The following is a 13,341-nucleotide window of genomic DNA, read 5'->3' as shown; positions in this document are numbered from 1 at the left end:
TCTTATGTGTAAATACACAAACTAAAGGCTAATCTAGCTTATACTCCTGAATAAGCCCATGTTTGCCGTTGGATGTTGAACATTCCGACCATCAAATAATCACCATTACCAACCATCCCTCCCAAACATCCAAGTCAAAATGAGCTCTGGTTCGGAACAAAAAGCACCACCAGAACAGGTAGCTGCAGTGCTGCAAAATGTAAGAAACCCTGCTCTCTCAATGGGAGCTGTGAATATTGCTCTGACAATATGCTTTTCAGCAAGATTCCAAAATTTCTTTCGAAATACAGAAACTCCCGATCCCAACAATCGAGCCCCAAGAGGTTCTCGTTGAATTGGAAGTTACTGGTATCCGCGGGACCGATCTCTCACTTGCCCGCGGGCATCTTGGCCCATGTCAAACTATCCTAGGCCATGAGGGCGTAGGCCGGATTGTCGCCGTAGGCTCCTTGTGCACAAGCGAGGCAGCTACGGTAGGCCGTCTAGTTGGCATTGGATGGATTCGTGATGCGTGTGGAGACTGCCACGTATGTGGCGATATGAAAGATGAGACACGATGTCTAAAGCAGGTTTTCAGTGAGCGTGATGTGCCGGGTACGATGGCTAGATATACCGTCGTTCCGGAGAGGTATATCACGCTTCTGCCGGATGGAGTCCCTAGCAAGTTGCTAGCGCCGATGATGTGTGCCGGTGTAACAGCTTATAAAGCACTAAAGGTAGCAAACCTCGCGATAGGTTCGTGGGTAGGTATTTCTGGCGCTGCAGGTGGAGTGGGATTGTTAGCATTATCGTATGCAAAGCAGATGGGCTATCGACCTATCGCAATTGATGGAGGAGAGCGGCGAAGATCTCTTTGCATGGATGCAGGAGCAGATGTCTATTTGAATTTTGAAAAAGAGGACAACCTAAGGAGCGCCATGCTCCTAAAAACGGAGGGCAAACTTTGTTCTGCTATCGTGGTGTGCGCTGGAGCTGCAGCGGCCTACGAAGAGGCCTTGAATTGTGTCGATTACCACGGAACTCTTGTCGCAGTAGGCATCCCCCCACTCTCTTCAAAGATATCACTTCATCCCCTTCATTTGATCGATTATGGAATTCGGATCGTTGGGAGCATCACAGGCAACCGTGCGGATATTGCAGAAGCTGCAGAATTTGTTCGCAAGGATTTGGTGAAACCAAGAGTCATGGAAATTGGGATTCACGAATTAGAGAAGTATGTTGGACGTGTGAACGAATTGGACGCAAAGATTGTGGTACGGTTGGGTGAAGGGTTGAGCAAAGAAATGTTATGAGTTCTATGTGATCCCATCAAATATACATTACGGAGTACACACTCTTGACTTCAACAAGTATGACCTATATATTGAATTCAATTTTTACTCCCCCAATTTTTTAAGCTAAACTGTAAAAAAAAAAAATTTATGTAGGCAATTGGCTATAGTATTGAGATTATTTTGAATACTTAGTATACTATCCATTTGCCTCAAATTACAGCCTCAACTCCGCGCCCTATGCGCGGAAAAATACTTGCGTATTCCCGAAAACACTGGTATCGATATCCGACCGTATTGATTGTATGTCCAGGGTGGCATACTTAGTCGCCCGTAGAGTACTGAAACGGGCAACCCCGCACCGAAGAAAAAGGCCCGAGTTCCGTTCACCCTACTTCGGTGCCTTGATACCGGCAAGATGAAAATATCTATGTGTCTTCTGCTGTTGACGGGGGCTTACTCGGTAGATGCGAAAGGTAGCTTCCTCCAGTCTCCATCTATCGTTGGTACCAATATCAATACCGCAGAAGCGATCCATACCACCACCGTTAAGTATGATGGGGAGGATGGTATCTTGTTGCCCCAAAACAACCGCAATGGATGGGTCAACCCTGAAGATTTGGCTCCTATGCCACAGTGCATCGCTCAGCAAGATCAGTTCACCTGGCTGCGTGCCATGACGAAATGCACCAGCAAACGATGCACCTCCCACTTTGGATTTATCTGCACCCACCACCAATGGCTGACTGAACTCAGCTGCCTCAGCATTGCATTCTCCCCCGACCTTATCAAAAGTTATCTCCCATACTGTGGTCGATCGGTTCTCGCCAAAGCGCAGTTATATCAATGGATTCACATTATCACAGGTCGAACGTGGCTTGTCGATGTCGGCGACGCGAGCGGTCTGCAAATTCTCTCACCAGATTCCCTAGCTGAAGGGTATGCATCCGTTGACGTGATTCACAATGCACCGAAATGTCTGAGATACTCCGTTTCTGCTTTATCTATGGAACCATTTCAACATGTAATGGCCTCCTGTGGTTTCACAAGCACTACCCAACACATCGGAAACGCTGCTCGTCCCTGGGAATATAGTGAAAGGCTACGGTCTATGATCGCTCTGGATTTTGAAACTGTTGGTTACGATCTTGTCCAGCGTCGCATCTACGATCTGGTCCTGCATCGCATTAGTGATGGCGACTATTTTGACAAAGATTGCTTCTGCAACAACTTCAATATAGATCTCAACAAGGAACCTTGTTCAGGGTCAGGACAATTGGACTTCACGAAGGAGCGTCTATGGATTTATGCCACCTGTGGGCCGACATCCTTACCCGAGAACTGGGCGGGCACACTCAAAACCACCCCATTCGCGTACATTTCCATCGAAGATTGGCACTGGCCCAAATGCGTCGCAGATATGCCGGAGCAGGTGATTGAGCTTACTGATCAGTGTGCAACCGATGCTTGTGAGGTCGGTGTCGGTGGCTACTGCGAAATCAAGCGCGCAGTTGACAGGGCTTGCTTTTGTTCCAACATCAACTACGATTCCTGCGGAGGGTCGTGCCAGATATTTGAGACACGAATTGACTATATCAAGTGGCTCCATGATCTTTGTGGCAATGTGCAGGACTGGCACGGTCTGCCAGATAATTGGCGTCAATTAGCCGTCCCTACCACCCTCGACATAATTCCATGGCGTTGGGAATTGAAGCCATCCAACGATTCAGACATTACCCATACCCCCTATTTGGGAGACGCCGGAGTAACAGAAACATGTGCCTCGAATGAGTCCAAACTCACAAGCTTTGCTCTAGTCAATATAGCTACTTTCCTTGCAGTAGCTCTCAGCCAGAGAACAGGGATAGTACGTCGAATCGCACGCCACTTTCCATGGAACTTGCAGCCGTGGTCATGGGTTGTCAAGGGAACATTAATCGCCGCTCTACACCTCCTTGCAAACCTGTTCAATGTCTTTTTTATTCAACAAACCCATGGCTATGAGAACGTTTCCGTTATTCAATTAATACTCCTCTGGAGCTCAATGCCCCGGCCTACTTGGCTGACGATTTTGTTGATTGGTGTCCCAACCTTTAGAGATTCGAAGTTTTTTGCGGTCGGCTCTTCGCTATTTGCTGAAGTGATTCTCCAGTTTTTATCAGCATATTACCTGCTTATGACCGCTCATTATGGTATAAATCACCATTTCTACTTCGGAGGTATGGACGGAGCGGAGAGAGTGGGACCTGCAAAAACGATGTATGCTGGAGCACTCGTGTGGCTTATCATCGTTAGCGTGGTGATTTCTCAGTTAATACGGGCTATTAGGATGAAAAGGTTGACTGGTCCTAATTTCGACACACCAGAATGGCAGGGAGGCAAGCAGACAACATCGAAGATTGAGGAACTGATGGACCACTTAGATGAATGTTGCACAAGGTTCATGGGGAGTAGGGGCTCAGAAAAATCACCGTTAATAAAGATTAAAGGACGAGATCGCATGGATTATGGCACTTGCTCTGTTGAAGGCCAAGATGACCGGGTTTCCCAGAAATCATTTGTGGGATTGTATGCGGCTACGGTCATCAGTATGCTCCTTCTCTGGATTGCGCAGTGGCTCTTTTGGGGTGGATTTATTGGTCTTAGTTCGGAAGAGTACGTATTGCACAGTCATTACTTGGTCTATATCAACTAACCGAATATAGGTTCTGTCCCCCTCAACTATGGGTCCTCACGGCTATCTGGACTGCGTTTTCATTAGTAGGCGCTATTATAATTATTTAGCCAAGTTTATTGTCCATTTCGAGCCCTAGATCTATGAGCGTGTTTCATGAACTATTCGAAAAACCCGCTCTCATAACAATATAAATCTAAAATTGTCCATTTTCGTTAGCTAATGCCACGGGCACCTTGGCATCCCTGCGTCGGTCACTATTGTTGAAAATTAACATTCAAAGGCCCATGGGACAACGATATTCAATTTTAAGAGATGATGATGGTAGTGGTATTGATGTTGAAGGAAAAAGTCCGGGTGGGCTTCCTTAATGGAAAGCCCACCCCCTAAATACCGCCTGACTACTCCGCCACACTTGGAAAGAGATACCCTCGGGTGTACCCGTGCTCAGGTGGACCCTTAAGTGATTATATAAGAGCATTTAACCTCCAGGGCACCTGATAGGCCAGCCTTGGAAGAGATCATGCCTAAAGACAAACAGAACGTGTGTTTGTCATTGCAGCGGTGTATATATGTACATTAGGCCCTGAAATTGGTTGGCCAGCGCACACCGGCATCTTCAATTAGTTCTGTAACGCATAAAAATTGTGGTGGACATACCCCTCACTACATGATAAGAAGTGCGAGCGGAGAATCGCCACACCCGAGAGAGCGCCGCAGGTTTCACCCATAGATGGCAATCTTGTGACCGAGATGTCTGGAATGCGGGGACCCCACACTTGGGCTTGAATCCGAAGCAAGCTGAGAGACTCACTATTTAAACAAACTATGTAGGGATAGGCAAAGAACTTTCTACAACACAAATTTCATCTACCTTGGAAATTCAACTGTGCCCAAGATGCATCCCAACAGTGTCATCATTGGAACTACGGCCCAAAACACAACGAAACGAATCGCCTCTTATCTGTCTTCAAGCCTTGACTTATTGGAGAAATTATGGAATTTCTATGGGCCGATTTTTATAGCAAGCCTTGCATTGCTTTGGATGCTCCAGGCCCTTTACAACAAGTTCTTCCACTCATTGAGCAAAGTTCCCGGTCCAGGATTGGCGAGTGTTAGTGAGTTGTGGAGAACAATGCGCTACTTCCGCGGAACATGGCACGATGATATTGTTTCTCTGCACCGAAAGTACGGCAACGTCGTGCGAATTGCACCCGATGAGGTAAGCTTTGTGGATGCAACTGCTCTGAAGAGTATATATGGGATGGGTAAAACTTCGCTGAAGGTCAGTACTAAACACATATTCAATTCTTTCTATCACTACACAACCGGTCTAAGACTGGTGGTATCGAAGCTGAATTTGGCCATCTGGGTACTAAGGTTTGTTGTCTTAGTCGAATTGGTATGATACCTGGCTCGTTCCGAACATGACGGCCAGTTTCTTCGCGGCCACTGAGCCCAAAGTGCATCGGCATTTACGTTCTCGCGTCTCAAATGCGTATTCAATGAGTTCTATTCTCTCCATGGAGCCTTTCATCCAAGAAGTAGCTTCCGAGCTATGGGGACGCTTTCGGGAATTCAGCAAATCATCCGAACCAGTGCCACTACATCTTTGGGGAAATTACTTTGCTTTCGAGGTTGTTGGCCAGCTCTCCCTTGGTGGAAAAATAGGATTTGTGGAAAGGGGCGAAGACGTGGATGGCATCATTAAGAGTATTCACGACGGCTTTTATCTCATGGCCAATATGGGAAATGTGCCACTCCAGATGTTTTGGTTCAATAACCCAATTTCGCAGTGGATGGTAAAGATGTTTGGTGGAGAACGTTTGAACTCTTTTAGCATTTTTCTGCAGTGGCTGGAGGAGCGAGTCATAGAGCGCATGACAAACGGACTAGGCAACAAAAGAAAGGATATGCTTCAACACTTTGTGGAAGCAAAAGATATGAATGGCCAGCCAGTCAAAAAGGGTGATGTGATGATTGAAGGGGTGAGCATTCTGGGTGCCGGGGCCGACACCACATCTATCAGCATTTTGGCAGTCGTAGGAGCAATTTTGACCCACCCTAAAGCGAAGAGGCAGCTACAGGATGAGCTTGAGCAAGCCTACAAAGAGCTGGGACTGGAAGGAACAGACTCGGAAATTGCCTTCAAGGATGCGGAAAAGCTCCCTTACCTCGCTGCCGTGATCAAGGAGAGCATGCGACTGCACCCTTCTATCAACTACCAGTTGCCGCGGGTTGTTCCCCCATCGGGAGTCCAGATAGGGGATCATTTCATAAAGTCGGGATCTATTTGCAGCATCAGCCCTACGACGATGAATCGTTCTAAGGATATTTTTGGTGCTGATGCAGAGGAGTGGAAACCTGAAAGATGGATTCCGGCCACGGAAAAGGACCAAGGCCGTATTTCAACAATGAACGGATTTCTCACTACGGTATGCTTGAGCTGGGATCCATTCTACGTGATACACGAGCTAACTGGAAACTGTCAGTTTGGAATGGGCGCTCGCAGCTGCGTGGGAAGAAATATTGCCCTCGTCGAGGTTCACAAGTTTATCGCTCAGTTCTTCTACCACTTCGACATCGAAGTGATTAACAAGGAAAAGCCCTGGGTCGTTAAGTCGCAGTGGTTTGCTATTCAGAAAGACTTTTGGGTGAAGATCAAAGAACGTGAGCACTAGCCTTGATTGCTACCAGGAAGTGAGCCCACATCGCGGTTGAACGGGTAACCTGATTTGAGGCACTGCTGTAGATATCTAGATGGAGGAGAGTCGACTATTTCACTGCATGTTCAGTGAGCTATGAGGAACGGGTGCTTTCCTATCCATTATTGTCTAATTTTTAGTCTATGAATGAGCATTTGTATCTCCACATGACAGAACTGTTATGATTTCCATTTCTTGTAATTGTTTCACAGTTAATGCAATAATTGTGTTGACCTTCAGTCATTAAGCTTTTTAGCAAATGTGAATATAACAAAACAAATATTTCCCTAGCTATGGGAGACATGGTGAATCTTTTACTACTGCGCCTCTCATGCTTGTAAGAGGTTGGGGGGATTGAGCCCCTGTGCCTGTTCTACGGAAGTTGAGGAAAACGCGGAAATGACCGTAATAACTATAATTGTGAGATATCTGGGTAGCTAAAGAGATAGGCTAGAAGATAGAAGCAATAAAAAAGACGGGGTTAGCCAAGGACGACTCTTCCTATACCGATGCCTCAACTAACGTGAGACTTCATCGCACACAATCCGTAAAGGTCCACTGATAGCACATTTTAATTATAACAATGGAGGTTTAAGTCGGAATGTTGGGATCAAGAAATTCATATTAAACTTGCACAGCCATCACTATTGCCCAGAAAGGGAAAAGTTTTCGAACTGCTTCATCAAATAATTAACCTGTTTCATGTTTGTCTCGTCAAACCTTTTAAGCATCCGCTCTGGTACAGTATTACAGCCCTCACGCCCATCAACTGGCCTCATTCTTTCAAGGATCACACTACAAAGTAACCAGAACTCCGATGCATCTTTCATAAACCCAACTCGCTTTCACATATGAAGCAAAGAGTTGTTATCAAAAGCGTCATCTGAATGACAAAGAATAGTCTCCCGGTGAACCCAGACCTTTCTCCAGTTTTGCAGTGCATTTTCAATTCTTTGGAACGCCTCTGAAGGTGCCATTGCGTTTTGAAGTTGGAAGACCAATGTATGTAAAGCTTTTTTACAACGTTTATTAGTATAAATAAGCTCGTAAGAGCATGGAAATATCTCCGTACCGGTGACTATAATGAAGAGATTGAGGTTTCCAAAGTGAGCGAAAAGCTCCATTTTCTCAACATGTAGATCTGGCTGAAATATTGTTTCAAGTACTGACGAAATGGAGTACTGATGATGGCGTGGAACCTTTTCTGCCCATGTAGTCAAGGCCGCGAGGCACTCTTTCGCAGTGAGTGCTTGGAAGCATTCATCCGGGCAATTGATGCTCATTGCTAATTCGGCGACGACCATTCTAGGCGGCATATTGTTGAAAATCACAAATTCCCCATCAAGGAGAAAGATAAAACTCAATATGCTGTAAAACCAGTAAGAGATTTGCTCATGTGATTATATAAAAGGTGGCAGACCGAATTTTCTCCTCTGTTTCAATAAAAAGATCCCATTCAAATACTCGTTCGTCACTTTGCAGCAACATATCCCGGTGAATAACTGAAGCAGGTTCGAGGTCTCGAGCAATCTGTAGATCATTAAGTGGGATGCTTCATGCAGCGACGGTACACGCGGAAAGAAGATAAGGGCAAAGCTTACTGCGATTAACGTGCTATATCGATGGAGTCTCACTCGACGCTTGTTAACATCTGAGCCCTCCCAATTTTGAAACAGGCAGACAAAATAGGCCGCCTGAAGAGATTGGAGGCGGTTCGATTCACCATCTAGATTCCGAGCCCAAGTTGATGTTGTGAAGTCTTCCTCGAGCCACTGCTCACTGAACACTATCTCTTCTATCGGATTGAACCAGGCTCTAGCAATTTGATTGTCGCTTTTATCCGGAGATAGGCAGGCCCCAATAATAACCATGGATGAGAGAAGAGACGGTGGGGCACTTAGCGGGTCAAAAGTCGGTCTGTGAATAATAGGACAATTGGGGTACCATGAGGACCAGAAGATTCGGAGAAATTTGCAGATATTGGGAGGAGAGAAGAAGATGAGACACATATTCTGAACCAAGTTCGACCATTCAAGAGCGATGAAGCTGTTTCTCGGTTTGTTTTGAACACTGTCTTTCACTCTATCAATTATCTCTTGGGTTTTCAAAGCCAGAGGGTGATGTGCCCAATCGTAAAGGGAAGGAATTCCCGGTCCGGACGGGAGCCGTGAATTCTCTAAGTTCGACAACTGATCCCATCGCCATGTATTTTGTAGCACATTCTCCATGTTGGACGATGATTCAGTGTCAATTGCTGCCATAGACGTACCGGAGGCTTGAGAGGCACCAAAGAAGTCATATGTCTCTTTTCGTGTAATTTCCCAATCAATTCCCTCGACCGCGGCGATCTGCTGTCGTTGAAATAGGCTTCCACAGCGGAAAGAGTTGGCAAACCCATTTGCGCTCGTGAAACTGGTTAGGAAGTCAAATTTTACAACTAGATTCTCATTTTCAGGACAAATCCCGGCCCAAATGGCATTGAGCGATGGTATGGAGAGATCGAGCGGCCACCATGTTGTTTCTAACTCGTCGAGAGAGGGTGGGGGCGGGGATATATCTGGCGGGGGAACCGAGTTGATGTGAGCTGACGATGTGGGCTGTGCTAATTCCAGGAGTGAAGGTTGGCCATCCAGCTCAAGCCTAGGAGGGCTAGCGACTTGTCCGTCTTCAGCGTGCATCCTTGTCGAGGGACCAGAGCTGAGTGGGTCGAGAGTCGTTTGCTTTTGCACGCCGTTATAGGAGCACTCAGTTTTCTTCGTGAGACATGTGCTGCAAGTGAAGCATAAATCGCAGGCTCGCTTTAATTTGGAGCACCGATCGCATGCTCTCTTCTTTCTCCCGCTGGCATGGTTAGGGGAGAAAGGGATGCCGAGGCCCTTGTTCAGTCGCGATTTGCACGATTTCCAGTGCCTTTTGAGTGCATCGCTTGAGTTTTACTTTAGCTTCATTATGTTCTAACCATATCAGTTGGGACCATACCGCCGATTGAAAGGCTGCCCACAAAAGGAACACGCGTACGGCCTAGTACTTCCATCTAGGAAAAGCGTCGTGAGAAATCAATCAGTGAAGAAATATGTAAATATTCTGATATGGGCAGTGCTTCAATACCACCAATAACAGATGTAGCGGTGGGCCTTACGGGTCAAGAGATGGCGCTCTAAATGCTGCATACGGTAGAATTTGGCAGTGCAGAGAGGGCATTCCATATCGATATGAAGAATGATATCTGGATATTGGTAAAAAACTATTCACTCTCCACGCAAATTGAGCTGTATGATAGATGTTATGATTATCAACAATGATGAAAGTGAGATTATAATCCATGTGTTCATGTGTTTCTATAACCCCCACAGCCCGGTCTAGGGAGGCCCGGGGCACCTGGGCCCCGCCCGCCCGGGCGCCCGGTACCTCCCGCTTACCTCATCTTAACACAGCCGGGCCGACCCTTCCTCCGGGATGCATAACCCCATGGACTTTTCTCCACATTCTTACGTTTTTTATTCGGAAATTTTGTGAATAACACATTTATGTAGCTTGAAAAACAATGGCAGTCTATATATGATGTCATTTTACGGTGGTCCAGGAGAAAATCCGCCGCTCAATTGCTACAATACCGCACCGAATTGGATCACTTTCCTACATTATTGTCGGTTTTTTGACCTACCGAAAATAGCAAAGATCATAAGCCCCCGGAGCACACCACTCTCCCTAGCAATATTGACAAACAGAACAGGAACCCTGACTTCATGATATTGAGTCGTAGCTTTAACAAGTGAACGGGAGAATCCCTCAAACCCCCCGTCACCCCGTGGGGAAATTGGACCAAATAGGAAAACATACTGAGCTACCTAGGTATCCGGCTACTGTGGAGCCCCAGTGTTTCTTACTTCCCTTCGCGAGTCACCGAGCTCCGGGAGCAGCGCTAGTGGGTGCGGACCGGCGGAGAATGTCCGCCCCCAGCGGTAAATCCCCACACCACCGGCTATAGACCACGGAGAGTGAATAGGATTTGCTATAGTGTCTCCCGCATTAGTATCAGTTGTGGAGATTGCTAGCTGGGGCTGGTGGTTCAGAACGGAAACAAAACCACGAGCGGAGCAAGTGATTAAACATTTCTTTCAAATAGTGCACACAGTCTCGCCAATTTTCTTCTTCAATCTTCTCTTCAACCTTCTCTTACTCTTACTGATACGACGTCAGTCGCTTTCTCCTTACATTTCGGCAAGATGACCAAAACCCCCGCATCCGGTCAACCGCTAAAGTTCAAACCTTTGGCTTTGCCACCAAAGTTGACGAACGGTGATTTCAACGAATTCATCCAAGAGGTCATTGAACTTGTCGGCACCGAAAATGTTGAAGTCATAACCTCGAAGGACCAGATTGAGGATGGTTCTTACATGAACCCTAGACATACACACGATCCTCATCACATCATGGAACAAGACTATTTTCTTGCCTCCGCAATCGTTGCTCCTCGTAATGTCGCAGACGTACAGTATGCAATCCCTGAAAAGAACTGGAATGGATCTTCTGAGAGGAAATGCTGACTTCTTTTGACAGAGCTATTGTGCGACTTGCCAATAAAATCTCATTTCCCCTTTGGCCTATCTCTATCGGAAGAAACTATGGATATGGTGGTGCTGCACCAAGGGTCAGTGGTAGTATCGTGATGGACATGGGAAAAAACCTGAACAGGGTCCTAGACGTCAACGAGGAAGGTGCATATTGCCTGGTAGAGCCTGGTAAGTATTGAGATTCTTACAGCATATCCAGAGAATTCGTTTCCTAATTCTTGGATATGAAGGTGTAACATTTCATAATTTGTATGACTATCTTGTGGCCAACAATCTTTGGGATAAACTTTGGATGGATGTACCGGATCTTGGTGGCGGTTCTGTTCTCGGCAATGCCGTTGAGCGAGGAGTGGGCTACACGCCCTACGGAGGTTAGTGTCGCTCAGTGAAGACAACGCACAGGTCAGGTCTGTCCTTACACTGAATTTATCACAGATCATTGGATGATGCATTGTGGTATGGAGGTCGTGCTACCAAATGGCGAGCTTATTCGGACTGGTATGGGGGCTCTCCCAGACCCCGAACGCCCCGAAACTATGGGTCTGAGGCCAGAATACCAGCCCTGGAACAAAACTGCTCATCTTTTCCCTTACGGTTTTGGCCCATACATTGATGGACTTTTCAGTCAGTCTAATATGGGAATCGTGACAAAGCTCGGTATGTGGCTAATGCCGAACCCGGGTGGATATCAATCCTACTTGATCACACTTCCCAAAGAAGAGGACTTGAAGCAAGCAGTTGATATCATTCGGCCCCTTCGACTGAATATGGCGCTTCAGAATGTGCCTACTATTCGTCACATCCTCTTGGATGCTGCAGTGCTTGGTGATAAGGCATCCTATTCCTCAAAGACCGAGCCTCTCTCCGACGAGGACCTGGACAGGATCGCTAAGCAGCTAAATCTAGGACGGTGGAATTTCTATGGAGCTCTCTATGTGAGTACTGATCCCCAGTCGCGTTGTGAAGCTTTCCACTAATTCCTTACAGGGACCTGACCGGATCCGCAATGCTCTCTGGGAGACGGTGAAAGAGGCCTTCTTGGTTATTCCCGGTGTCAAGTTTTACTTCCCGGAAGACACCGCCGAGAACTCAATTCTTCGTGTCCGTCACAAAACTATGCAAGGTATTCCAACATACGACGAGCTCAAATGGATTGACTGGGTCCCTAATGGCGCCCATCTGTTTTTCTCTCCCATTGCAAAAGTAGCCGGCGAAGATGCAATGTTGCAATACGGAATCACCAAACAGAGATGCCAAGAGGCTGGCTTGGACTTCATCGGGACCTTCACGGTCGGTATGAGAGAGATGCGTAAGTCCGCCCTAGAGACCGTCATCAAGTCTTCCTAATATTGCTTGGCATAACTAATATTCAGGCTACTTTCTAGATCATATCGTGTGTATTGTATTCAACAAAAAGGATCTCCAGCAAAAGAAAAAGGTTCAGTGGCTCATCAGGACGCTTATCGACGACTGTGCGGCCAACGGATGGGGCGAGTATCGAACCCATCTGGCTGTCATGGACCAAATCATGGGAACCTACAACTGGAACAACAGCAGTTTCTTGAAATTTAACGAGGTTATCAAAAATGCAATCGATCCCAATGGCATCATTGCCCCTGGGAAGTCGGGTGTTTGGCCCACCAAATACAGTCAAGTGGGCTGGAAACTGTGACTATGATGATACTGAACTTTAAGTATCTGTGATCAGCAGACAGCTCAACATCTACAATTCTCCAAGAACTCTCGGGCCTCCATCGCCTAGAGCCCTCTTTGGGACTGCCGTTTATTCTCGAGGTATAGCTGCACCCACTTCAGCTATCCAGAATGAACTGTTTTTCTAGTGTCCAATATGAATCAACGTGGTACTGTACATGTAACATCTGTTCTTTGACTCGTTGTGGAACGGAGGGGTAACAGAAAGTATGCACACCTCCTATAAATGTATCCTTACTGGCGCACATAATTATGTCATATCTAGGTTCAATCCATCGCTAGGATATACCATCTAGTCTATCAATTGTTTTTTTCAAGGCATTCATGTAAGGCAAATCCTCCCGCATCAAATCTTCGGCCCAATGATGAGATTGGCTCGTGCTTACCGGAGTAATGTCCTTTTG

General features: G+C 46.5%; 5 protein-coding genes across 5 annotated transcripts; 3 read left to right on the top strand and 2 right to left on the bottom strand.

Moving 5' to 3' along the window:
- Positions 1-139: 139 nt before the first annotated feature.
- On the top strand, positions 140-1,292 carry N7479_005800 (alcohol dehydrogenase; the record flags this gene model as incomplete). Its single annotated transcript, XM_057253496.1, has 2 exons — positions 140-199; positions 261-1,292. The coding sequence occupies 2 exons, from the start codon at positions 140-142 to the stop codon at positions 1,290-1,292; spliced, it is 1,092 nt and encodes a 363-aa protein (XP_057107358.1).
- A 1,081-nt stretch (positions 1,293-2,373) lies between these two features.
- N7479_005799 (uncharacterized protein) lies at positions 2,374-2,880 on the bottom strand (the record flags this gene model as incomplete). The annotated part of the gene is made up of 2 exons (XM_057253495.1): positions 2,374-2,527; positions 2,606-2,880. 2 exons carry the CDS (start codon positions 2,878-2,880, stop codon positions 2,374-2,376), a joined length of 429 nt encoding a protein of 142 aa, XP_057107357.1.
- A 1,963-nt stretch (positions 2,881-4,843) lies between these two features.
- On the top strand, positions 4,844-6,626 carry N7479_005798 (cytochrome P450; the record flags this gene model as incomplete). The annotated part of the gene is made up of 2 exons (XM_057253494.1): positions 4,844-5,230; positions 5,340-6,626. 2 exons carry the CDS (start codon positions 4,844-4,846, stop codon positions 6,624-6,626), a joined length of 1,674 nt encoding a protein of 557 aa, XP_057107356.1.
- An 869-nt stretch (positions 6,627-7,495) lies between these two features.
- Positions 7,496-9,328, bottom strand: N7479_005797 (uncharacterized protein; the record flags this gene model as incomplete). Its single annotated transcript, XM_057253493.1, has 4 exons — positions 7,496-7,662; positions 7,723-8,018; positions 8,071-8,180; positions 8,252-9,328. 4 exons carry the CDS (start codon positions 9,326-9,328, stop codon positions 7,496-7,498), a joined length of 1,650 nt encoding a protein of 549 aa, XP_057107355.1.
- Positions 9,329-10,876: 1,548 nt separating this feature from the next.
- Positions 10,877-12,896, top strand: N7479_005796 (FAD-binding oxidoreductase; the record flags this gene model as incomplete). The annotated part of the gene is made up of 6 exons (XM_057253492.1): positions 10,877-11,145; positions 11,211-11,392; positions 11,455-11,595; positions 11,660-12,159; positions 12,212-12,533; positions 12,610-12,896. 6 exons carry the CDS (start codon positions 10,877-10,879, stop codon positions 12,894-12,896), a joined length of 1,701 nt encoding a protein of 566 aa, XP_057107354.1.
- Between the last annotated feature and the right edge of the window lie 445 nt (positions 12,897-13,341).

Source organism: Penicillium vulpinum, assembly GCF_028829585.1.
Source record: "Penicillium vulpinum strain IBT 29486 chromosome Unknown utg000003l_segment0_segment0, whole genome shotgun sequence".
Lineage (NCBI taxonomy): Eukaryota > Fungi > Ascomycota > Eurotiomycetes > Eurotiales > Aspergillaceae > Penicillium > Penicillium vulpinum.
Note: the sequence above shows the minus strand (reverse complement) of the source record. Positions and strands in the feature narration are given on the sequence as shown.